General features: G+C 37.1%; 4 protein-coding genes and 1 non-coding gene across 6 annotated transcripts; all 5 read right to left on the bottom strand.

The window, feature by feature from the left end:
• LOC18770718 lies at nucleotides 8,527-9,326 on the bottom strand. Its single transcript, XM_007202633.2, has one exon. It carries the CDS (start codon nucleotides 9,213-9,215, stop codon nucleotides 8,736-8,738), a length of 480 nt encoding a protein of 159 aa, XP_007202695.1. The 5' UTR covers nucleotides 9,216-9,326; the 3' UTR covers nucleotides 8,527-8,735.
• Nucleotides 11,075-16,984, bottom strand: LOC18769758 (pentatricopeptide repeat-containing protein At2g22410, mitochondrial). Of its 2 annotated transcripts, XM_007203624.2 has the most exons (6): nucleotides 14,836-16,984; nucleotides 14,079-14,412; nucleotides 13,891-13,992; nucleotides 13,684-13,774; nucleotides 13,441-13,550; nucleotides 11,075-11,951 (listed from the first exon to the last, which is right to left on the bottom strand). In XM_007203624.2, the coding sequence occupies exon 1, from the start codon at nucleotides 16,955-16,957 to the stop codon at nucleotides 14,849-14,851; it is 2,109 nt and encodes a 702-aa protein (XP_007203686.2). In that variant the 5' UTR covers nucleotides 16,958-16,984; the 3' UTR covers nucleotides 11,075-11,951; nucleotides 13,441-13,550; nucleotides 13,684-13,774; nucleotides 13,891-13,992; nucleotides 14,079-14,412; nucleotides 14,836-14,848. The 2 variants fall into 2 exon arrangements, with proteins under 2 accessions (XP_007203686.2, XP_020423395.1); XM_020567806.1 differs by having other exon boundaries at nucleotides 14,079-16,984.
• On the bottom strand, nucleotides 17,267-19,819 carry LOC18769291 (CASP-like protein ARALYDRAFT_485429). The gene is made up of 3 exons (XM_007202657.2): nucleotides 19,279-19,819; nucleotides 17,865-17,997; nucleotides 17,267-17,766 (listed from the first exon to the last, which is right to left on the bottom strand). Exons 1-3 carry the CDS (start codon nucleotides 19,407-19,409, stop codon nucleotides 17,572-17,574), a joined length of 459 nt encoding a protein of 152 aa, XP_007202719.1. The 5' UTR covers nucleotides 19,410-19,819; the 3' UTR covers nucleotides 17,267-17,571.
• Nucleotides 22,419-24,265, bottom strand: LOC18769641 (oxygen-evolving enhancer protein 1, chloroplastic). Its single transcript, XM_007202150.2, has 2 exons — nucleotides 23,845-24,265; nucleotides 22,419-23,369 (listed from the first exon to the last, which is right to left on the bottom strand). The coding sequence occupies exons 1-2, from the start codon at nucleotides 24,085-24,087 to the stop codon at nucleotides 22,614-22,616; spliced, it is 999 nt and encodes a 332-aa protein (XP_007202212.1). The 5' UTR covers nucleotides 24,088-24,265; the 3' UTR covers nucleotides 22,419-22,613.
• Nucleotides 24,567-24,640, bottom strand: TRNAI-AAU. Its single transcript has one exon. It is a non-coding gene; the product is annotated as a tRNA-Ile (tRNA).

The following is a 26,566-nucleotide window of genomic DNA, read 5'->3' as shown; positions in this document are numbered from 1 at the left end:
ATTCCTATTTTCTCTTAATAACTTCCAAAAATACCCTTACCACTTTACCATAATTTCAAAACACCCCAAACCCTAAAAAAAAAATAAAAACTCACATCAAGAAGTTCCAAGACACTCCAACTTCTTTTTTACATTAGTGTTGCAGGCACAACCTCCTAGAAGCAGCAACAATGCCTTGTGCTATGTAAGTCATTCTATCTATCTATCTATCTTCTTCTTCGTCTATCTTCTGTCTTCACATTCATCACAAAACAAAGTACTGTCATGGATAAAGACTTTTGTGGAGATTATATATCTCTTTTTTGGTAGTATGAAGATTATGTATTTAATCGTATGAAGATTATGCAGGTTATTATTATTTGATTGTTTACTAGTTATGTAGGTGAAAGATATATATTTATTGGATTTTATTTTTTCGTTTGAAATTGGCTCTGGACAAAGGTGTTATTAACATCATCATTGAATTGGGCTCTTGATGTTCATCTTGCTCAGCATATTGATTCCTCATGTTTACACTGCCTTACTAGTTTGCTGCACGATTAGTTTGGTCTCCTTAGTCAATTTGAGAATTATATATGTGCTGTGGTGAAAATGTGCAGGGCATTTTAGTAATCAAATTAATTTGGATTCTGATTCATGAAAATTAGTAAACAATAACAATGGAAATCAACCTCATTCCTTTGCTAATTCCATATGTTTAGTAAACAGCTTAATGAGAATGATTCTTCCCATACCGATTCAGTAGTTCTCCGATTCCTAAATTCTCTGATTCCTTACTTTCTCCATTATTGATACGTAAACATGCCCTTAAGGAAGTGATTGGATCCCCTTGAGGCAATTGAAGCCAACCTCCTTGAAGAAGGCCCACATAACGATCTAACACCAAGACCCCACCCATGAATGGACCCATGCACATCGCCTTTAAAAAGGCCATGCATCAAGGGCAAGGCCCGCGAATATGCACCAAGGCGCACGGTGATCCCAAGAGGTAACATATACTGCAACCTCAACAACCACTCAATCCCAAGTTGCCACGTCATTAAAGCCCCAACAATCCCACATCGTAAAAATACAAAAGTAAGGGCCTTCACTCCCCATATAAAAAGGGAGTACTTTTCACTTTAAAAAAGTAACTTCACTTGCACCCCTCATATATGCTCATATTTTTATTCTTCTCCAATATGTAAGTGTTTATAAAGAAGTACAATCCTAAATAAAATAAGAAATAAATTCAAATTTATAATATAAAATAAACCTCAATTATAATAGGACTAGATAAATTGGTAAATAACTAAAATCTTAACCGAGTAAGGACTCTCCAACACCTCTAAACTTAAGTACAACACTTTTCAACCCTCATTTGAAGTTGAATCTGAATTAGGCATGAAAGGGTAGTTAGGGGTCGTTTGGTATGGCGGACTGTCATGGACTGGACTAAAGTCTAGGACTGTCTTGGATTAGTTCGGATTGGCCTAAGCTGGATTAAGTACTGAGCTACGTTTGGTACTGCGTCGGACTAAAGAGCTAGATTGTAAAAATAGTGAAGACCTATGTTTGGTGCTGTGTCGGACTAAAAAATAATTTTGTTATTAATTTATCTCTTTTTCTGTTTTTAGTTTTTTTTTTCCAGCCTTTTCTTCTTCTCTTCTCTCTCTCTCTCTCTCTCTCTCTCTCTCTCTCTCTCTCTCTCTCTCTCTCTCTCTCTCTCTCTCTTCTTTTTGTTATTTTCTTCTTCTTTTTACCTTCCTATTTCATTCAAAAATATATATTTTTTCTACTTACCTTTCTTTTTCCACTGTGACCACCCCAAAAAAAACAAAAAAACCTCTCTTTTTTCAACAAAAAAGCCCCCAAACCATTCAAAAACACTTTTTCTTTCTTTATCTCTCGAAACCACCATATTTCTCCAGACTAACCCAAAACCTTCATCTCCTTGCTGCAGAAAAAATAAGGAAGCTTGCTACAGAAAAAATAAGGAAGCTTACTTCCTTGGCCTCCCTAGTTTTGATTTCGGATCTTTCAATTGGCCTTTGGGCTAGCTAGATCTGCTTCCACATCCCCTTCTATTGTTGGAGGTCTTTATTGGCAGAGGCTTGCTAGATGACAGAGCCAACTCATTGATTTGAGCTCTTTCTCTGTCTCTTGAATTCCACCAGGAAAACTTTTCCTCCTTCCCTTTCAATTTGGCCAATGGTTCAATCATATTATTGGATATTGAACTTTTTGGTTTTGTTAGTTTCCTGAGTTTATGTCTATATATCAATCTGCCTTTTGACTAGCCCAAGCCAACTTGGAACGGCAACTATAGCTAATTGAGACTCATCAGCAAGTTTCGATTGGAACTGTGGTGGTGGGGTTTTGAATTTGATTCAAGCAGTTCGGACTCGTGTGTTCAAAATAGCGCTCTCGCTATTTTGCGAACCACATTTCGGCATCGCTATGTTAGACAAGCGAGTCCGGGGTTTTTAACATTGATGGACTATACAATCCCATTTAACTTAATCCTTTTCTTTACCAAACATGGGTTTTAAGTATTATATAGCACAGTTCAGTCCAGTGAGGCATAGTGAGGCATACCAAACATAGCCTTAGTGGCCTATACCACCACTTCTTCAGTGACCCATTCTTGTCTTCTTCCCAAGAAACAGAATCCGATTGCCCGCATTATCCCGATGCCTTCGGTGAGATCGAGAAGAAAAAGGAGACATACAAAAGTGTCCTGCAAATCCAAAATAAACACCCTTGAGGAAGGATGGTCCCAAGAATTTTGGTGCACTCTGATTGGGTGGTGCAAGCATCAACAAATATGGTTCACTATTTGCGAGTTATGTCGTAAAGTAGATGGCAAAGAGGAATAAGAAGGGGTAGCTAGGAACAAAGTATTAGTCTCATGATATCGACACCATTTTTATTTTCTCTCTCTTCATTTCCATGGAAAAGTGTCCACAATTTCAATTCACACATCTGTCTATAACATAGCCGCACAAAGGGCTTTTGCAAACAATAGAAAGATACAAACAATAAACACAAGTATCGCAAATCTCTTGTGATATTTCTACGTTTAGTTCACGAATCTGCAAAAAAAAATGGAATTAGAGTAAGCATGATAGTTATACACACGCTGGCCTCCATGCCATAACCTAGTCACTTAATGACTTCATGATATGTGAGTAAAATGCTAAGGATATGACTTTGTTTATAGTTAATTAATTCCTTTTTAGTCAATGTTTATAGTTAATCTATATATATAAAATGGTGTAGTGACTTGGCCTTATATATAATTTAATGTTTCTTCCCCTTCCTTATCACAAGCGACTTGTAATATAATTGCTAATGACTCAATTACTATCTATAAATTAATAATCTATAGCTGTAAACATCCTTGGAGGGTTTCAAATACAAGCAGATGCTCATGATGGCCACCATTTAAATATACGACTCAAATAAGCATTTCCCATGCAATTTGAGAAAGTGATGATGAATGAATCGACCCCCCGATGCTTGTCCACAAAACAATAATGATTTAAGTAGATTAACTTTTCATATGAAGTTCGAGTCGTTCAAAGGATCGTAAGAAAATATAAAGAAAGAACCTCCTTTTTCCACAAATTGTCAATTCTTTATTTTTGTTCGATTCAATATGCTCTCTCCATCTTATATTCTTTTTTCTGTTTTAAACTCTAAAAAATCGTCACTTTTACGTTCAACAATCAATCATATATCTACTTCTAATTAATAATAGCAAGATGTTATATTCTTCAATAGTGGTCTTTTTGAATAGTACTATTCCTTTTCTTTTCCAACTTTAAATTTATAACTCAATTCAAGATCCAGTTGATTAAATTTTGAAACTCGTCGGAAATGAATTCGAAACTTAGGTTGATGAATTGGAAGAAATTTCTTCTAATATCGGGAAGACAAATACCATAAGACTAGTCGTAATTAAATATTGAAACTCATCACAAATATAAACTTTTCTCGCATTCATATATATGTGATGTGAGTCCGACCTAACTTCATCTTATTTTTCACATTATTTTTTAGGTTGAGGTGCCATTTAATTGGCCCATGCAATCTTAAGAAATACACTTGCCTAATTATTGCCTGCGATTTGAATCCAACTTTTGGAAGATTACATTATGCATGATCTATATTTAATTTGTTCCCTTCCCCAACTAATGGGTCACATGAACTGCATCCATATAATGCAACCAGCATTCTGGTGGGACAAGCATTCTGGTGGGACTCATTACTTATATAGTGATTGAGATAGGCCTAGCGATGATTGCAAAAGAATAAGAAATTCCTCTCGAGAACTTTCTCAAACCAAAAGGAAGAAGCAAAGCAAAAGCAATAGCTAAAAGGTGTGAATTGAAAATAAAGCAACGCCAAGTACATCTTAAAACTATTTTTTTTCCCTTTTGAACTTCTTGTGTTAACACCTTTTCCTTTTGTTACTTTTTGTAAATTATGCCTGTCTAACTTTGAGATTCACTGCTCGAGTTAACCACCTCTCCTATACCTTTCTTGCTTTAGATTGGGAACAGTTGTGCATCACTTTTTCATTTGCTAAGAAAAAACGCCACCATCGATCATTCAGGATCGAATAATTATACAGAATAGTCGTTATTCGGATATTTTTGAGAGAAAATTGACAGAAAAAATCTTGTAAAGAAATGAGAAAATGATTGATCGTTACAATATATGTTCCACATTTACGATTACATTTGCAAGAAGCGAGTGATAAATTTATATATGCAACTTCTAAAAGATAATCAACACCTAAACTAATAACCCAATAGTAAAATGGCGAGCACAAAGCCGGCTAATTATAAATCCAAATATTCTAAGTTCGAACCACCATATATATATAAATGATTCAAAACTTACTTTATATGTGTAATTTACATGTGATTATACGTATTCGAAATTTATCTTAACACTTTATATATGATAACAGAATAAGTCATGAGACTTTTCCTTTACATTGCTCTTGTCACTGTCTCCATCCACATCTGTTGGTGGATCGTAATGTAGAAAAATGGGTACTGGTGTGTAGAGGCAGGAAATGGAGTACAAATTTTACAAAAATTCTAGTCAAATAAGTACATGAATATTGTGATCAACAGCTGGATCCAAGGGCTCTACTATCAAAGCAATGTGAACCGTGAATTGAAGCACACAGGGAAAAGAAAAGAGAGTGTGGGCCAAAAGCTTGAAGTTGGAAAATCATGGAGGCAAGCTAAAATAAGTAGATTGTCAAAGCTAGAAAAATGAAATTCATGCATATGCTTACTTACATATAGGAGCATAGGGCTCTTTTGGATTGGAGTTAAAAGTAACAAGCTTGGAATCTTCCCACTCTCAAACAAACACATAAAAGAAGCTTTTTAGTGGAGGACAGCGATTTGAAGCCTCTATACTAAATTCCAAATCGTCCTGTTCCTTGTTCTTGGTGCACAAATAACATATAATGTGCTTGATATTTTAACCAAAACCACTATTTTCCTCTGCTTTGGACTCTGATCAGCACGAGTTGCAAACTTGTATAGTGATATATATATATATATATATATTTTGGTAAGTAGTGTCTTGATCAGTTTGCGCACACTTCGACTAATCCCTACTCGCGGAACTGAGTCTGTCGTTTACCATCATGTGTTGCAACTGCTAGGACTCGAATTGGGGTGCAAACCCAACCGAACCCTAGAGCCTTACTCAAATGACGGAGAAACTACTGAGCCACTCTTTGTGGTTTGTATAGTGTTATTTTGATTGCTTACAAACTTGTGGGTAATGGGGCACATTATTTTCACCAATATGGCTAATTGTACTTGCATATCGTCCAATTGTAAACCACCAAATTGTTGGATGAGATCGAACTACATTATTATTGAATAATATAGGTAAAACTTCATAAGCAGAATCCCTTCTGGACGTGAGGTAGTTGGGCGATTAACATGCACAAATCGCTCGACTGTCTCACATCTCACAAAACAGAATTCTTATCTTAAACTCAGACATATCTTAAATATAAATTTAAACAAATTCAAGTAGTTAGTTATATAACTAATCAATATTAATTCAATTCAAAGCTTGATCAATTATTTAGAAAAGCCTACCAATTATCCGGCCACATCAACTACACGTAAGTAAAACGAGTTTTCCTCATCATCAGTTGCCTAGTTGTTTTTTCATAGAAAAATTCTTAATGGGGAAATCGAGGAGCAACAACAGGGGCACCCGTACATCTGCATTTAAACATTGTTAATTATAGTGTGATTAATATTCTATCTATAGTTTTACAGTACTATCTATGTCACCACCATGAATGGACCAACTCACGAGAACCTGATCAGGAGGACCACCAAAGTTAATTACTTTAATTTTTTTCTTTCTTTGATTTGCTGAGGACCACTTTGATAATGATGATAATTTGTTGGGATTGGTCAATGGTCCCCCCAATCAGCTTTGTAGAATGATGATGATTTTTCAAGCTGTTCCCCTTCTTGGGGTTTTTCTTCCCCACTTGTATATAGTAAGTTGTATGTATTAATTGCCAATTGTTGGTGAACTTGTTTACATTTCACATTTCGTATTTAGCATAAAATTCCACTTCGTTTAGTGGTTTGGTACTGAATTGGAACTTAGTCCAAATTAGTCCGAGCCTCGTTTTCTTTAATCGAAATTTATAAGACACAATAGGCGAGTATGAGTATCAAATTTAATAAGTTCAATTTTAGTGTTTACCAAACAATTACGAAGTCCTACTTTCATAAACGAAATAAAAGATTATATATTTGTTAGGGCAATTGTGACCTAGACAGCTACGTACGTAGCTACCTACCCCAGAGGATGCCAAGAAGTAACTTTCAATCATTGAAAATTTCAAGCCCATCTTTCTTACTAGACTCGATTGTATGATTGATGAGCACATCAAATTTTGAAACCCTAATGGATCCAATTGGACGAAGCATATCGTTACAGCTGTCAGCTCTGTACAAACTTACAAAGCATCCCGTGCAAAAATGGTGGAGCTAGCTCACACGAAGACACCCACTCACTGTCGTGAGTGAGCTTCCTCAACTCTGCTGCTCTTAACAAACTTAACATCCAAACAATATGGCAAACAAAACACACCCCATGAACGAGGCCAAGAGATAAAAACATGACCCATGACATATCGTTGTCTCCCTGCACTCATCAATTCAACATCATGCATGGTTTTTGACATGATATGCCAATGCCATTATACACATTCACGCTTCATCATCATTTCTTAACTTTTAACATCAAACATCTAATATGTTATTGCAACAAATTTCCTTCAAATTGTTAGATGTGAATTGTAAATTTGAACCGTTAATGTCAAATACGTTAGTAAGAGAATATTATTTGAGATAATAAGTTTAAGTGCGTGACAGAATAATAATGATGACGTAAGTTTGTTTTGATAAAATAATACACGTTCTGCAAATTAGATTGTTAATATGAATCATAGAAACCCAATTCATATACCATATTTAGTAAAAAAAACATTATCGATTCGAGATAACGAATACAAACGGTGTTTGAAAAGTCTAGAAAAAATAAAGGAAATTAATGTGTCATAAATCCCTAGAACACATCCATTGTATGATGATGATTAATGGTGTACTACTATCAACTACTACAGCTGTAAAGAATTTCGTTACTTCCAATCTAAACAAACCAATACCGCGTTGTTTAATTAGCAGCCTGCTTGGACCCTGGAATTTAGCTCCCAAATCCAATTAATTTACACACCTCCTCCTGCTGCTCTCATCCTCCTCCTACCCTTTCCGCGTAAAAGTGACTTATTGAAAAAGCACTTTCTTTATTTCCGTTATCAATAACACACTCACAGATGAGATTGACATCAAGATATTATTCAACCCCATGGAGAAGTCAAAAAAAAAACCTTGGTCCTCTCTTGTTAATAAATTAAACATCATTGTCACTTTCTCTCTCTTCTTCCTCCAACTTGTTTAAAAGCACTTTTCAACTCACCTCACAGAATTCCTATGCATACGCAAATGGTTTTACTTTGCTGCAATTTTGTCAAAAGTACCAAAAGCACCCCAAAAGAAAGAATCCAAAACACAGTTCAAATCATCAAGTGAATTATTAAGTACCCTTTGGTTGTTTTGATATATCACATTATTTATTTTAGTAAATTAGAGAAAAACACCTTGACAACTACATATTTGATACAAAAACACTTTTAGAAAAATATCCTCAACTAGTGTGTCATTATTTTTCCATTTAAAAGTGCACCAGAGTGATTTTTTTATGAGTATTGAGCTTAATATCTCTATTAGCTAACTTTTTTTAAGAAAAATATTTTCCTCCTTAAATAAGAGCTTCTATATTCCTGTCAACAACAGTGTGACGTGTGATAGCCATAAAAAATAAAAACAAGTTATTTGGTGATTGTAACGTACGCATTGTTCCCAAATTTAATTGTTTGCATCTGCTCAGTCAATTTAAATCTTGGACGCCAAGTAATTTTGTCTGTATGGTTGTTTTTTTGCCTTTTTTTTTCATTTTTCTCAAACCGGTCAGGGGTAAAATTGTAACACGACCCCCAAATGGCTGACAGAACAAATAAAGCTCTCAAAACAAAAATACCATCCAGTAAATCTACCGACCCGCTAATCACAGATCATTACAATGTATTTACACAAATAACCTTTGTTCAAATTCCCAAACTACCCCTACTCCGGAATCGCACTCAACAACGCCGCACACCGTCTGTTTCCTCCACTACCCCTCCCCGTCCTCGACGCACCACCGGCGGGGACCACTCGCCGGCGATCCTTGACCTCCTGGCCGGATATCATCACCTGCGACACCGAATTGCGGCGACAGCCGCATTTCTCACCCCCACTCTTCATAAGCGCGGAGCTGGCTTTGACGGCCAATGCGGCCATCTCCTCCGCCTGCAATGGATGCTTGAGCCAGCTGAGTGGCAAAGCGAAGTAGAGCTGGCCCGGTTGGAGCTCCTCGTTCTCATTAACGGCCTGAACGATGTCGTCGAAGTCCATCTCGTCCGAGTTGCATATAAAGGAGGCCGGGTTCTTTTGAAGCACGTAGGAAACCTTTACTGGGTACGGGTATTCTTGTAATTTCCCGTCTTGTAGGATCAGCTTGGCCGTGGCCACTTGGGTCGACCCGGAAGAGCTGCAAATACCCATTTTGGATCGAAATCGGGTCTTGGAAGTTTCGGATTTGAGTTTGGATTCTCAGAGAGAGAGAGAGAGAGAGAGAGATACTTGAAGGAGAAGCACGGAGGGTGTGGAGAAGAGAGAGGGGGAATATATAGAGAGAGGAGGGGGCTCGTAATTTGAACCAGGATGCCACGTCGGAATTTTGTCGTGTAGCTCAGCAATGTTTTTTTCGATAAGTGGGCAGGGCTTGGCCAAAGCCAGGCTGTAAGTTGGTGGTGACAGCTTGTACCGATTTTGTGAGACTTAAGAAATTCGGGTCCTTCAGAAATGACCCCCTATCATGATAATATTACAACGGCAGGGACTAGCCTCCGTTGTATAGACTAGAGACACTAGTTCTGTGCTATTGCATTTTTACTGTGGAAAAGGATACGACTCATGTGATATTATCTTTCGAGTAACAAAGAAAATATCAGTCAAATCTGACTGATAATGACTGATAATGCTTGTGACAGTCGCTCATGCACGATTTGCGTTGTATGTGTACGAGTGATTGTCCCAATCAATCGTAAAAATTTGATATATACAAATTATAATCACATAAAAGAGAATCATATCATATAAATTTAGTGTATGTGAAAACGAATTACATCAAGATATCTTTACGTAGGCGAAGATTCGAGTTTATAATGTTTGCAATTCATTTTGTACTATCTTGTTTTATGGTTTTGGTATTATTGGACCACCTATGATGGTTTGGTATTGGGAGTGAACGATACGACTTCCAACCAAGTGCCCACTACCCTCTGTGCTTCACTGTGTGTTGAATAGTGCAGTTCCTATAAGTAGGGGAGTGATGTCAAAAGATACTGTAAAAAGGGGAAAAAAATGGTTTGCTAAACTTGGGAAGGGCTTTCATGAATCGTGGGAGACCCACCTAACCTAAGCATGATGATATTGATCTTTATCTTGATCTTGATGGTACTAATAATATTATCAACTTTAATATTAATGTATGGCTCCAATTATATTTCCCACTTTCCCCTTTGTGTTGATGTGCGAGAGTTTTTATGATGAGATCAATATAATTTTCCGTTTCAAAGCACAAATCCAAGTGTATTGATATTATAATCATCGTCTTTATTTACTAAAAATTGAAAACCAGAACATGGAAATGTGAAAACTATCACTTCCCTTGGGTTTGCAAAACAGTCATTTTATATGGGTTTTGAGTATCCATCGGAAAGGAGACCAAAAAAGAGATGCTCACATCAAAAGCGATGCCTACAATAATGTGCGCTTACCAAACATGTTCCAAGTGGATTTTTAACTTTTTTTTAAAAGGATTTTTTCTGTTAAGAGTGGCGATAATATATTAAAGTCACACACTGAACAGAAACTAGAACTCGAACCCATAACTTTTCCTAAAAAAAAATAATTGCTTCAAATAACTCCACTTGTGGGTCTTTTGCATTTTTAACCTTTCTTAGCCTTGAAGATTTTGGTCACTACAACTTTGGGCTTGTTTGATTTCTAGTACATGCAAATCCGCTACCTTCCTCTTTTATTTTCCCACTTTTACTTTTTTGTCTTCTTTTCGTAAACCTTGGACTCCACTACTCAAAAAGAACTTTATACATTCTTGAAATATTAGGCAAAAGGCAATACTAATCTAGAGTGACTTCTACCACTACAACACTAATAAGTTTGGAGATGTGGGCTGGGTCATTGCCTGTAATTAAAATGTCATCAACATAAATGGGAAAGGCAACAGCGGAATCAGAAGAAGAAGCCATGGGGAAAAGAAAAAAAATAATAAGATAGATAGAAGAGAATTTTCAGACTGTAAGTCACTAGGCTCTTGATACCATGAAAGGAATAGAACGTATGGGGTAAAGCCTCAATCTTCATGAGGGCATATTGTATTGATTTATACAGTATTACAGATAGAGTCCTATATCAAATATGATAAGGATACAATGTTATCAGATAACCAAGAAGATAAACGTAAATACAAGATAAGAGTCCTAAGGACAATAGTCATCTAATACCACTCTCCAATTGTCACATGATATTCACATTGCCAAGACACAAAATATCCCATTCCATACAGATTTTTCACATGGGAGCAGTTGAGTGAGAGGAGAGGAGCCTTGTCACTCAAAAATCCACGGACAAAACTGCAGGTGAAATTGGAAGAGGAAGAGGGTAATTTAACAGAGAGAAAGAAAAGAGTGAATATACAGTTGGTGGTAAAAAGAGATTTGAGTGGCTGCTACACTGCGACGTCTGCAAGTGGCAGATTAGGGGAAAATTGGGACAACTCCAAGGGCAGCAGTGTCCACAGAGGCAGAGAATGAATCAGAAAGGAAGAATGAAAAGAAGAAAGAAATGGGAAAAAATGAAGAGGAAAACGTGGCATGGTGAGGAGAGTGCAAGGTGCCTCGCTGCAAGGCATGAGGAAGGGCACGTGGAAAAGAAGGGCCTTGGAAAGTGCAACACTCAATCAACAAGTAGCAAAATTATGTGTATATTTGCAAACAATCCGACAAAGGGTGGCGTAAGCTGATCCGGGGGGTCTGCTGGTTCGAGCCCCATCTCTGCAATCTGCATGCTCCATGTATCCCGGTGCCAAGCTTCTTCCTTTTTTGTTTTATTTTTGTTTTAACTTATTATTCAAATCGATCCAAACTCGGCCGCCCTTTACTGTTTCTATTAGCTAGCTATGCTACTCTACTATCCTGCAGCCCACACACTTACTTCCTGCAATTTAATTACAGTTCTACATTAATGTCCATTGTGCTATAGTAGTATGCATACATGATAAAAATTAACAAAAAAACGATGTCCCTTTGTCCTCATCAAGATCAACATGCTATCATCACATCGCATCAACGACGCACATTTATTTATATCAATAGTTTCGCAACATAACATGTCAAAATTTTCAAAATAAATTCGTATATCTCCGATATACGTTTGTCATATAAATCCATTGAGAATGGATTTCTAAGCATATTGTTACATCACCCTTCGATGAGCTAAAAGAGTTTAATTGCAATTGAAAGTGTGATTGGATTTGGAGGATAGGGGAGAAGGTTGTAAGAAGCTATTATAACAAATCAAATTATTCATGTGCTCACAGTAATCCCTCAGACACTAGCAATACATCCAAACTAATAAATTTCTAAAGAACAGAAGAAAAATGCCATTTTGCCATGCATGTTCTATTGGACTCAATTTAATTGTCAAAATTACACTGAGAGAGAGAGAGAGAGAGAGAGAGAGAGAGAGAGAGAATGATCACCAATTATGGATCCTGTTTCTACCAAATAATTGAAATAACATATTCTATAGAACTGTCTCCAAGGGCTCAAACTCCCGACAATACCACACAGGCAATGGAGTTCGTGGAATGTGATGTCTTTTGTTAATTGTTTGTTAGATATGTTTATGTTTTTCATTTTAGTTAGAAGAGCTCGCTAGTTGGCCCCCTTGTATGCTTAATTTAATATAATACATCTAAACCCCATGCTTTGTTCGAAAGATTAGCGACTAATTGTTCTCAGTATTATTTTATAATACTTAATAGTTAATACATGAATGCTACTTTATAGGTTTAATTATTGACATGTCCCACATCAATTCACTAACCCTAACCTTTCTTTCCTTGAAGCTTCTTCAGCTCTTCCATTCCCCTCCCCCCCACCAAATTCTACAATACACGTGCATGCAGCTTTGTAGGTGCTTTCAAAATCATGGTTTTTTCGACATAAACAATGTCTTATCACCAATGCCTTTTCTGCCATCTATTGGGCTCTGCTTTCATTTGGGCTTAGCCCAGATGTATGTGTGCTTAATTTTTTGATAATAAACTATTGCTTATGAATTATCAGGGAGACTTCCATTCCATGCATGAATCAATCTGATTTATTAATGAATATGAATTTAAAACTATCTTATTTTATTTTTGGCTTGGACGTTTTTTTCTTCTTTGCTAAACCAATTATATTTGATGCAGACATGTTGGCAACACAAACAATGAACCCTACCAACCGGATAAAAGCAAATCCTACTCAATTATGTGTGGATTATGAATTCAGACAAACCCTTGAAAAGAATCCGATCTAACTAATACTAAAACACAGTTGTTAGATTTGAAAAACTTTTAAAGGCCGGACAACATATCGCTTTAGTATATATTTTTATCATTGCAGAATTTGATAATAATAAAGTTGACCAATGTCATTACCATGAAAGTTCTTCGATCCAGAGCACTTTATCCATGCATGGTTGTCAAGACCCCACCTCTTATAGCCCCTCAAGATTTGGGAAGACCTCCCTTCCATGGTCAAATTGGTTCTGCATTATCGAAGGGTTGAATGCTAAATAATGCACAAATTTTGAACAGATACAAGGAATTTTTGTCCCCTATCACTCGTATGTATTCGACAGGACAACTGACACCATTAAAAATATAACAAAAAGGAGATACCTTGGATTGGATGTGCCCTTCCTTCTTCTTTCCTTGTTTGGCTCAGTATGGTTTGTAAGATTGTACTTTGGATTTTCTTTTGGCTACATAGCTGCAGAGAAAAAGATTGGATAATGCCCAATAATCCAAAAGTTTCTCTTAATAAATTGACACACAATTTGACAGAAGATAAAGGAACAAATATATACTGTGAATTAGTATACTTACTTTGCATTCGATAATATTGAATAAAACTTATAAGGAAGTTCTAGTTGTTCCCATCCGTCTGTAGCTGCTGCACAACCTATGAGCTGCAGCTTGACTGAAGCTCTGAACATATAAAAAGGAAAACAGATTATTCATTCGTCAAGAAAAAAGTAGGGAAAAGAAGTGGTCGCAACTGGTTATAAACTTACCCGGAAAAATTTGTGACCTGCAAGTTGGTTGTGGTCGTCCTTCCAAGTTTTGCTACGCACTCATTGTTTTCAATGTGCCTTTTCACATTTGTTGAATTTGTCTTATAATGTTATTGGCGATGACCATGATGCATCACTTAGTGTCAGGTTCTTGCTGCATGTTTTCCATGTTAATGATTCTTTTCCTGAGCTAGAAATAGTCTGAATTCAGTTGCTCAAGCTCTGTTCTGTAATCTTAATTCCACACTGGCATAGGTTAAAGGGAACGAGGAGGCAAGCCTCCCCATCTTCCGCATATCTTGATCATCTGACATGGCATGAATCACCGAACATCCTGAAAGGGAGAAACCAGCTTGTAGAATATATTTCTTCTTGTTACATAACATATGTCCTACTTAGTTAAGTAGGATTTTCATTAGTTCTGTGATACTTTTAATTGCATAATATCAGCTGCAACTTAATATCTTGGCACATTTACTTTTCACACGCTCAACTTAAGAACCCCAAGGATTGAATTTCCACTTCCATACAGTCAGTCAGTAAATTAAAACTAGACCAACATCTTTTCATGTCAGTCGGGAGTAGCTAATCACTTCACGATTTAGACTAGACGAAGAAATCTTCAACTTGATTTCCAAAAGCAAAGTAGTTAACGCGAGTTTCTCCCCAATTATTTTGGTACAAAAAACACAAGCAGTCAATGCCTTTTTGCAAGTCATTAAAAAGTGTAATAAATATCAGAGGCTTTAAAACTTACTGATACAGCAGTACTACAATTCCTCTATATCCAAAAATGCACTTGGAGCATACCCAGTAGACTTTAGATGATCCGTTAATTGATCAAGCATGGAGTATATACTGCTTGAAGTTTCATGTCTCTTGTCATCAACCATAAATTCATAAACACAGCCATCAATTTCAATGGAGCTCACTGCTCTACTCTTTATGACTCCACCATCTTTTATTAGTTTCCTGATCTTCTTAACATCTTCCCATCTGTGAGCTTCACCAAATATGTTCGAGAGAAGTACATAAAGCCCAGAACCATGTCCTTCCAACTCTAAAAGCTGCTTCAGAATTTGTTTGCCTAAATCTACATTTCCATGGATCCTACAAGCACCAAGCAAAGCACCCCAAATAACAATATCGGGCTTCATTGGCATTCCTATTAACAGCCTAATTGCTTCTTCCAAAAAACCCCCTCGCCCCAGCAGATCAACCATACAAGCATAGTGCTCAATTTCAGGTGATATTCTGTAAATAGACTCCATTCTTTCAAAGTAATATCGCCCCATGTCTAGAAGACCGCTGTGACTACAAGCAGAAAGCAACCCAGTGAAGGTGATCTCATCGGGCCAGATTCCACCTGCTTGCATCTGTTTGAATATCCTAATTGCTTCGAATCCACAACCGTGCAGTGCAAGGGCCCCAATGATAACGTTCCATGATACTACATTCTTTTCTGGTATCTGAGTAAAGAGGTCCATGGCTATTCCAACAGCACCACATTTTGCATACATGTCTATAAGGGAATTAAAAAGAGTTACACTGGGTGTTACATTGCTGTTGCAAATGTAACTGTGGGTTTTCTTTCCAATGACCAAATCACCAATTTGACTACAGGCTGAAAGGATGAAAACCAAGGTAGCTTCATCAGGCAACGCACCAGAATTAAGCATTCTTTGGAAGAGATCCAAGGCCGCCCTGCATTGGCCTTCTCGGACATAATATGAAATCATTGAATTCCACGAAACCACATTTTTCAGTGGCATCTGATCAAAAAATTCCTGGGCAAATTCAATGAGCCCATGTTTAGCATATGCACTAACCATTGACGTCCATGAAACCACATTTTTGTGAGTCATTCGATAAAAAATCGTTTGTGCCAAGTGCAAATGGCCACACTTAGCATACATATCCAGAAGAGCATTTCTCAGAATTTGATCAACTTCAATCCCACTAACCTCAATATAAAGATGCACATACCGTCCCAATTCTAAATCACAAGACTGTGAACAAACAGAAAGTAAATTAACCAAGGTGAACTTATCAGGCCCAACCCCAAAATCTCTCATCCCCCTAAACAATAAAAAAGCTCCCTTGCATGAACCCATTCTAGCATACCCGCCTATCATCGAATTCCATGAAACCAGACTCCTCTCAGACATATCGTCAAACACATTCCGAGCGCTCCGGATCGACCCACAAACACCGTAGACATTAATAAGAGCATTTTGCACGCAAACTTGAGACCCAATTCCTATTTTAATCGCCTGACCATGAACAACCACAGCTTCCCAATACGCAGACTGCCCAGCACAAACCTTAAGAACAAAGGGTAACGTAAACTCGTTCGGCGAAAGTCCTGAACGAACCATTTGGCAGTACAGCGAGAAAGCCTTAAATGGGTCATCACTATTTGAGTAGCCTCTTATGAGACTATTGTACATAAACTTATTGGGTTCATGAACATGGTCGAACAAAAGCTGCGCGTAGTGGAGGTTGCCGGCGTGGTTGACGGAGCAGAAGGAGATGAATTTTCCGAGGGTGAGGTTTTCATTGGTGAGGCTATGGAGGATGATTTGGGCTTGGAGTTGCTTGAGTTCTCTCATGGAGGAGCATTGCTCTAGGAGGTGGTGCAGAGTTTGGTGCGTGGGGCTCTTGAAATTTTGGGTGAAATTGGTGGGATTTTGAGGGACAGTGGTGTGCAGAGCGTGATGGTGAAAGAGAGAGTTTTTGAGGCGGGAAACAACGGTCGGGCATTTAGCGGTGAAGGACATGGCGGTTGGGCATTTGGTTTTGAGGGAATGGTAGATATAACGGTTTTTTGAAATTATATATACCATGTTATTAGAAATATAAAGGTTTTGGGGTGCCATTTGGACTAACGGTTTTTTATTTATTTATTAATCATAGACTAAATAGAAAGAGAAATATTCTTTTCTCAATCTGTTATTTAACTGTAAATTTGAATCATTAATTATGTGAATTTTAATTTTAATGTATGATTTTAAATTAATAATTTGTCAACATAACATGTCAAATACAATAATGCTATGCAGCAATGCCGCATAAACAGTATGTTCTGAACACAATGACCATATAATAAGGCATCTATCAAGCATTTTCTTGCTTTTCTATAAAACATAAATCATGTCAATCAAATCCTCTAAGACAGGCAGGAACTAATGCTGAAATATGTAACGCTTCTTGCCAAAATAGTTGCACAAGGTGGGAATTTGCACGTATGAAGATTTGAGGAGTAGGGTTTCAGGTATAAATGTTACCATATACAAGCAAACCAAAAAAAGGTGAATTTTTTTTTCTTCTTCTATTTGTTCAATAAAATACAATTCAATAGAATAACTTTGAAAATCTTTAAGCTTCATCTCACAACGACCCCATTTGTTTCTCCCAAAATTTATGCACTTGACATAATTCTTTTAATCTTGGCAGAGTTCATTTGCCGTATATCACAACAGCCACCGGATCTTTACAAAGAAGGAAGAAGCCAAAGATTGAACAGAGCGGAACCGAGTGAAAGGAACCAAGAAAGGAAAGCCATTGCAGCGGATAACTGATATCTAGTACATAACTTTGCCGGGCAGTACGATTCATCGGAATCAAGTAGGAGATTTGTGGTACTAGCCGTCGAGCAGGCTGCAGCGAGGGAGAGATACGATAAGGCCTGTAATAAAATGAACAAACATTTGTTTTACACTTGGGAGAAGGAAGAGAAACTGCAAAGTTCTTCATGAAATAAACAAATTTATGAAAGCCACATACCAAGTCTCCTAGAATGATGATTATAAGTATTCTTGGTTGACGAGGCAAACATTTAACAAAGACAGAGTAGGCATCCGCTATCACCAAAGTCATGCCCCATGGAACTACCAAACCCATTACTGTCACCAAATAACTGCAGCATCAACAAAGCAATGTAAGGGTTACTAAGATTAATAGAAGAATTTCTTGTGACCAAGAGTACTTTCATCTCATACATCGTTGCATACTTGAATTAATGAGACAGAAAATCTCTGATAATGGCTTACAGACAATTCAAAATAGCGCTACGTAATCCTTGCATTCCATTGATTTTACAGCTTAGCTAAAAGAAAAAACCAACAATGTTGTCAAAGTGTCTTTTGGCTTTGTTTGGCTTTGAGGGTGGACAATTTCTTAAACCTCAAATTCCAGTCCTACCCCAGAAGCCTCTTTCAGAGACGGCAATATTTAACAGGCTCCAGAACCCACTCAACACCAATAGAGAGGCTATTGATCAGGAGTAGGTCAAGAAAACGGGAATCAATACAAGTACAAACAGGGTTAGACTTCTTTGGAAATATTATTAGCTTAGATCCTACAACTTGATTCACACAGACTAAATTAATGAATTTAGAAACATCAATGCCACATATATGCAAATTAGACTTACGGGAAAAAAGTCAACTAAGAGCAGTTGAAACTACATGAATTTCAATTTGGCGATATTTTTTTCTCCAGGAAAAAAAGCACAGGTTACAATTTCAGAGTAGGTAAAATTGGACTACATTCTCCCATTTTCTCTTTCTTTCTATTTCCCAAACACATTAGTGTACATGGTTTAGAAAAAAAATCAAGCCCCCAATTTTAGCAAATGTTGTCTCAGACATATATGCCTAAAGCTGTAGAAAGGATGTTAAAGCTAATGAAATGTTATTGCATTATCAAGAAAGTTAACACTTCAAAGTTTGAAGGCTGGGAGATTTGGCTTCCAACTGTCTGTAAACCAGATTTCATATCTTAAGGGATACACACCAGATAATTATATGTTAATGATCAACAATGTTCTAACCAGAATTCAAAGCTGTTGAAAACCGAAAATAACCAATCTAACTTTGATTCAAACGTATACAGACAGTAAACTTCCCATGTTCATATTGTCCAGTCAAAATTTTCGAAATTCAATACTAGACACCTTCTTCTCTACAACAATTCTCAAAATATTTGCTTGCTTGCTAGTTGCTAAAAAAGTCAAAATTCTGAGAGAATAAACCAAAACCAGTCATCTGGACAGTTTCCAATAGCGCACCAAGGTAACAAAAAATAATTTCCATCAAATTCAAAAACAAAGATGGGTACTGAAGAACAAGATAGGAACACAAAAGGGTTGGATGAAATTCAACTAAAAAAAGCCAAAGTTGAGGAATTTTGAAACTACCAGAAAGCTGTGTAGCTGTAGAACTGGATGTCCAAGCACATGAAGAGAAGGGAGGCAGTGGAGAAGATGGTCTGGCCGAAGCGCAGAGCCAAGCTGGCACTGGTGCCCAATGACCCTGGCAATTCGTCCATGCTTGCATGCAGCAGCAATACCTTCTCTACAAGGACCCTTCATGGTAGTTCAAGATTCAGCCACATGACCAAATTCTTATTGCCAATGAAAGAGAGATTGGGAAATGAACAAAATGGATGTGAGAAAATGAAATCCCAGCTAATTGCGGGAAACGGGAATTGGGTTCTGAGAGAAGAAAAAGACTCGCGGAAGAGTTGGGAAAACGGCAACAAGTATATGAACCGTTTTGGTGAATTGTGAAAGAAAAGGATTGTTTTTTAGAATAGAAAAAAAGAAAAATAGTGAAAGAAAGGGACGTAAGGGGTACGCAGCTTTGGGTGGGTTTTGGCTTTGGCTTTGGCATCTTCTTCCTCTTGAGGGCATAATGGTTATGTTCTTCTCCGGCAGGATGGGTTGGGTTGGGTGTGCGGTATTAGCAAAATGCCAATAATTTCAAGCACCTTATCATAACACTAGAGTTATATACTTTTTTATTTCTTCTATTTTTTTTAAAAAATAAATACAAATGATAATCTAAATTATAAAAAGAGGAAGTTTCTCATATTCACTATCAAGATATCATGAGAATTCGAATATGTGACCACTTGTCTACGCGTTAAAACTCTTTTTCATTGGACTAGATCTTGTTGGCTATTTCCTCTCTCTTCTTTTTTACTATCCAAAACCTTTTGGACCAATAATTGTATTGAATAAGAGAAATGGACCTTGAATTTCCTACAAAATGTCTTTGTTTTTGGTAATTAATTTCCCATTAATTCTAAAATTTGTATCACCATCTTATTCATTTCATGTCACTTGAACTAAAATTCATAGACTAATTCATATCATACTCAAAATATTTAAAGAAATTGCCAATTTGTACTATGTAATTAAACCACATATTTAATAGAACTTGGATAATAAAGAGTGGGATCTCAAGTGGTCCTAGCCTTTGGTATGCCCCTAAATGGTTCTGGGTTTAAGCCTCTATAGTACCCATGTGTGTGGTTTTTCCCTCCCCCATACTAATTTTAGGGGAAAAATGGGGGATCTCTAACATTATTCAACTAATAATAGTAATAAAGTAAAACCTTGGAAATGCATAATTTTTCTTTTTGATAAGGTATAAATAATATGGGGCTTCTCCACTAACGATCACGCATGGTCGAAGAAACTCTAACATAGGCGTCCCAACTATGAGTACAAATTCAGAACAATAAAGAGAAAAGCTTGAAAAATCAAGTCATAACAATACAAATATAATACTCACAAAGGAGAGGTAGAAAGCTCTCAAAACGAAGAACTGAAAAACTCTCACAAAAGAAGAGGTGAAAATTACATAGAAAACCCAAAGAGTCTCTGCGACTTATTCCAAAGACGAAGAAACAGCAAAAAGGTTGGTGGTAGAGATCCGACACCAAAACGCAGGTGGAGATTCAATGCCGAATGTGTCTGCCTGTGAAGAGTGGAGGAAAATCATTACAAAACGAAGACAAATAAGGGAAACCTTATGTCTCTAAAAATGAGGAAAAAGAAGATAAGGGAGGAAGGGAGAAGAGGAGAGGGGAGGAAGAACAATGGCTTCCTCCCCCCTCAAAATGAAAACGGTTGTAAAGTGTTTTTTGGGAGAGAAGGAGCTAGGGTTTTCGTTTCCAAAATTATAAATTTAGATTAATCTTATGGTCTCAGCTCTAAACATTCAACTAAGAGCTATTCTTGTTGAACTACCAACTTCTTTTTTTTTTTTTTTTTTTTCCTCTCATTACCTTCCATTTGGATGAGGGAAAAAAAACTCTGAATTTAGTTAAAAGTTGAGAATATAAGTGGAGAAATTGACAATTTTCTTCTTTGAAAACTTAAGCGCTAAATTTATTAATTAGCGAGCGGAAAAACTCGTGGAAATTTGAGCATCAAATTCCTGAGTTCAATTTCCACCAAAATAGGCGACATTTCACAATTTCCAGAGTACCATGTACAAAATTTTGTCATTTACAAAATTCGATATACATAAATTCAAACATTGAAGTCTTCAATTGCCAGAAATTGAAGTGATGAAAATCTAAATTCCATCATTTTAGAATTCTGTGTAATTTTCAATTCTTTCATCCAAATGATAAAAATTCCCTAATTCATTTGGTCTAATGCTACTTTTTAATTCCTAAGTTTCAATTATTAAAGCTGCATAGTACTTGAATTTATTTAATACATATGGTCATAGGGTATACTCTAAGGTTTTGTATTGGAGCAAGAAAGCCAATTGTGATTGTCTTTCTAGTTAAAGAGAAGTATGAGCATTATTTTGAAAAGTCTTTGTAACTTTTGTCCATCCACGTTTTGCCAAAACCACATCAATTTTCCTAATAGGTATTATTATAAAATTCAGATAAAAAAAACCCATATGTATAATTTAATATAGCTACGAAATATTTAACTAAATAAATGCCTGCTGCTTTGCATCTCTCAACTATCTCATATAAAATTGTGTCTCGTATGTCAAGGCTCCATACCTAACCATTGGTCACTTTCATAGTAAGACTCCGAGTTCTTTCAGTTGAGAGTTTAAAATTAAATACTGGTGATACATAACTTTCAAGTGTTGCCTTGCCACACAAAAGCATATATATATATATATATATATATATATATATATATATATATAAATGATCATCAAACATTTGAAAAAGTTTGGTCATTGTAGCTCCACTTTCTTAATATCTTGACAATTGTTCAGAGAATATCACACAGTAATATGGATCACATCACATGCCACTCAGTCCAAATATCCAATTTGTGTGGTTCACTATCCATATAAAAGGATATGAGAAAGCAAATTAGCTACAGTGAAAGAAAGATCATGAACAGGATGAACCTTATTTGAATGGCCATGCTTTTGTTTAGTTTTTTTCTTTTTGTTTTTCCATGGAAACGATCCCAATCCAAACCCATCTCAAATATTCATGCTCCCATTTGATTAATAATTTTGATCACAATTTTCAGGCTCAAATTTGTGATCATTGAAGCTGTGGAGGTTTGGAATAATTGAGGGATTTTCATAATAATAGGGCATGATAATATACAAGAAAGATAATGATCTCAATGATCTGAGTGCATGGCCAATTGGGTTACAAAGAAAGTTCAGCAAGACCTTCACTTTTATAGCAAAATCTGAAACCCAGAATGAGTAAGTACATCAATACATACAGGGAATTTAATAAGAGGCCTACTTAATCAAGCTGAGCATACCAGACTCCCTGGATTTTGACATCCTTTGGAGTCTTTGCTCCCAAATCAGTATCAGATGGCTGGATGCTCTCAAACACTCCAATCAACTCTCCACTCTCAGGCTTGCTCTTGGTCACACTCAGTGTGATCTTCCCTTTTGATGAAGCAGTATTCTTGATGTTCTCCTTGGCCAACTCCTCCTCATCTCCTCTGCCTCCTGCTGGCAATGCAATGGCATTGTCATAACCAGTGGAGCCTCCTCTACCCTTTGGGTCCAAGAAAGAAGAACCGCGGTACGATGGTACTAGAAACTCCCCTCCAAAGTTTTCGGGTTTGCCTGAGGCTACAAGCTGTTTGATGGTGAAGAGGAAAGGGACACGCTCGCCTCCGGGGAGCTGGACTGTGACTGCAGCATAGTCAATCCCATCTTTCTCCTCAAACTTGAGAGTGCCATCTGGGGACACTTCGAAAGGCCCTTCGATCTCATCGAGGGTGTAGGTTAGACGGGTCATCAGCTTGGTGTTTTGGAACTCTGGTGGAGCATTCTTGTTCACACTCTCTGCCTTGACAGTGAAGGATGTGGGCTCTAGGCAGAACTTCTTGGCGGTGTACTTGCCCGGCTTGAAGGCGAATGCTTCTAACCCTCCATCAATGGTTGGGCATTGGTTTGCAGTTCCTGTCCCCTTCACTTCCAAGTATGTCTTGCTCTGGATTTCATCAAAGGTCAGCCTCTTTGGAACTCCCTCTGCACCTGCTCCCTGGAAACACAAGTGGTTGCCAACAATGATAAAATGTTAATCACCATTCATCACCACCAGAATTGAAATGAAATCTAACAACTACAGTGACATTATGTTGTCAGACTGTCGATCTAAATTGTTTATGTGAGATCCATCGAGCACAACGATAGAAAATCCGATGATTGTGTTATCAAATGGTGAATCTAAACTCATCATATCAGATCGACTTATGCCCAAATGATGTCCCATTCAGAGTGTCATTCTAGCAACATAACTTGTCAAATATCTAGCATGCCACAGAGAACATCTGAAACCTTTGTATATACAACAGGTACCACAAACTAATCTACATCCCTCTAAACCATAGAAAGTTCATACCCTATACACATACATAATAAAGATAATAAAATTCATCATTGTTCTTCTTTTATACAGTTGTAAGCACATGAAGTAAGAAACTAATCAAGCAGTGAAATGGAATTAAGCAGCATACCGAGACGACGAGGGCAGAAGTAGCAAGAGCAAAGCCAGCAATCTTAGAGGCATCAACACACTTGTGAGCAAAGTCCTTGAGATCAGACTGCAGAGAGCAAGTGAGCCTAGCAGAGGCAGATGGTTCCAAGCCAAAGGCCTTGGAGACATTCTGGGAGGGCCTGAGCTGAAGGCTGGTCCTTGCCGGCGCGCCCACCTTGGTGGGCTGCATAAGAGTAGCAGCTGCTTGGAGTGAGGCTGCCATGGTTGGTGTTGTTTTGCAGTTCCAATGTGATCTCTGTGTTTGAAACAGAGTATTTGGAAGAGTTTTTGTGTGGCAATTGGGGAGTTATTTGGTGGGCTTTGGAGTGAGTTGGATAATGGATAGGATAAGGCTTGCTCTCTCATTGGTTGAATGAAGGTAATGAGTTTAGATGTGTTGTTTGCCAAGTGGCAAACTTCTTGTTTGGGATAAAGATACTGGTGGTCAGATGAGCACGGTCATATCCTTTCCCTCCTACTCCACATATTATCAATGTTTTATTTTGTCTACAATGTAGACTTTTGCAAGTATAGTACAAATGAAGGGGAATGTGACATTAATCATTCAGAAAACCAGAAAAAGAAAAGAAAAGTGATAAAAAATGAAAGCAGCCGGTTTCGAACCCGCAACTCAGAGTCGAGAAAGGTTTTTATAAGAGTAAAAGCAACGCACATGTAGGAAGCAAAAAATTGTTAAAAAGTTGGCCCATGCAGGTCTCGAACCTGCGACCTTCGCGTTATTAGCACGACGCTCTAACCAGCTGAGCTAATAGGCCTTGATGACAAATACTTTTCATTGTAGCTATTAATAGATCTCTTCTGAGTAACAAAAATCTTCCTCCGCTCGTACAAATAGTAAACTTGTATTCTGTATAGAGTTCAGAGTTTGCTCTAGACAGTTTCATTCTTCTTCATTCTAGCTCATGGTACAAGTAATTGTTTGGGGTCTCTTATTTTTAAGAACAAAAATTTAGGGGAAGGGGAGGGTACCCATTGGGATCCTTACCAACTCAACAAATCCTCATTGGCAATTGTTTCGGGTTTTTCACATTCCCAAAAGAATGGATCTTTCACTTTCAGCTTAATTTCTTAAAGTTTCATTCATCCAGGCCATATTAGAATCCAAATTCAACCTCTGTTTGAAATTATTTTGTTAAGTCTCAGACCAACAATAAATTCCTGCTTCATCAGCTTAAATTCTTAAGTGGTCTGAAATTAATTTACTTTATTTTATAGTAGCAAACAGTTCATGATCAGAATTGCAAACAGATTCAGCCGAACTTCTTGTATCCATATTGCATTGGTACTGATTGTTAACAGATCACAGATTCAGAAAAACAAAAAACCAAAATCACAGAGAGAGAGAGAGAGAGAAGCTCAAAAGTGCTTGAAACAAAATCATCGGTGCTCCTCAATGTACACATGAGAGTGATACTGAGTTTATCATCATCGCTACATCATCCTTCTCTCTCTACACTTGAGGAACACCAGAAACCCAGTTCCCACAAAGAAAAAACAAAAAATTTGTTATTTTCAAAGAGAAAATCGAAAGCTTTTTATATCAAAATCACACGAAAACAAAAGATCAAAACTTTAATCAGAAGGGAAATTAGAATTTGATGAGCAGGCATTCAGTATGAGTAGGAGGTAAGTAAATTCATCAAAAATGAATATCAGATGATACACATCATCACCATGCCTGCCTTTAAATCGTCAAAACAAAATAATCTAAACAAACCCAGAAAATATTTATTTAAAAAAAAAAAGGAAGAAAGATTGAAAAGAATGGTAAATTGGGCATTATTCTCTCAGACAAATGCCTCGTTTTGTCGTCACGATTTTATATATGAATGGATCGGACTCGTCATCATTGTTGTTCATCACCGAGAATCCCCAACACACACTTCAAAAACCCAGATTTCAGAATCAAAATAAAGAGAAAACAAAGGAAGGAAGATATTTTGAGAATAACAAAGCAAACATTAATGGAAAATCAAAGCAGAATGATTAGCCTATGACTGCGACGACGCAGAGCAAAAGACAGAGCAAAACGGAAGAGCGACTTGGAGAAGGTTGATTTCGACTTGCGATGGTCTCCGTTACTCAATTCGTGTGTTGGTTTTATAGGCCTCAGTGAGGCTGTTTAGGGTTAGGGTTTTGGGTTTTCGCGGTGCTGGAATTTACCAATATGCCATCATTGACAGAACGCAACCATGGGCCCTAGATTTGAAGTTTAAACTTGTACGTATGGGCTAATAAATTTTGGGCCTTGCCGCTTTTAGGCGCCTCAAGTAAATCCTCTGCCTGCAAATAATATATAAACCCAAATACATAAACAACAAAAAGAAAATCACATTTTTAGGCGGTTTTATATGAATGCGGTTATACAAAAGTTGAATCCAAAAAAAATGTTGAGAAATTCTTAACCTGAACTGCCTGCCAATTTTTTTGACAAAATGGAATTCTAAATTGAATGGAGGGGGATTTAAACTCGAGTGTATGAGATCATACACAATATTCAGCTAACTGACTTAATTCACATATGCAATGCCCCTAGCATTCGTATATATACAATTGAGACTGAAATTTGTTGATGACAAAAATTGAATGATCGATAATAAAATTGTAAAATCACACAGGAACACCAGGTTTATGATAAAACTGCAATGCCCACATGCTCGTAAAACTGTAAAATCACTATG

Source organism: Prunus persica, chromosome G7 (genome assembly GCF_000346465.2).
Source record: "Prunus persica cultivar Lovell chromosome G7, Prunus_persica_NCBIv2, whole genome shotgun sequence".
NCBI lineage: Eukaryota > Viridiplantae > Streptophyta > Magnoliopsida > Rosales > Rosaceae > Prunus > Prunus persica.
The sequence above is the reverse complement of the archived record's forward strand: the minus strand, read 5'-3'. Positions and strand labels throughout refer to the sequence as shown.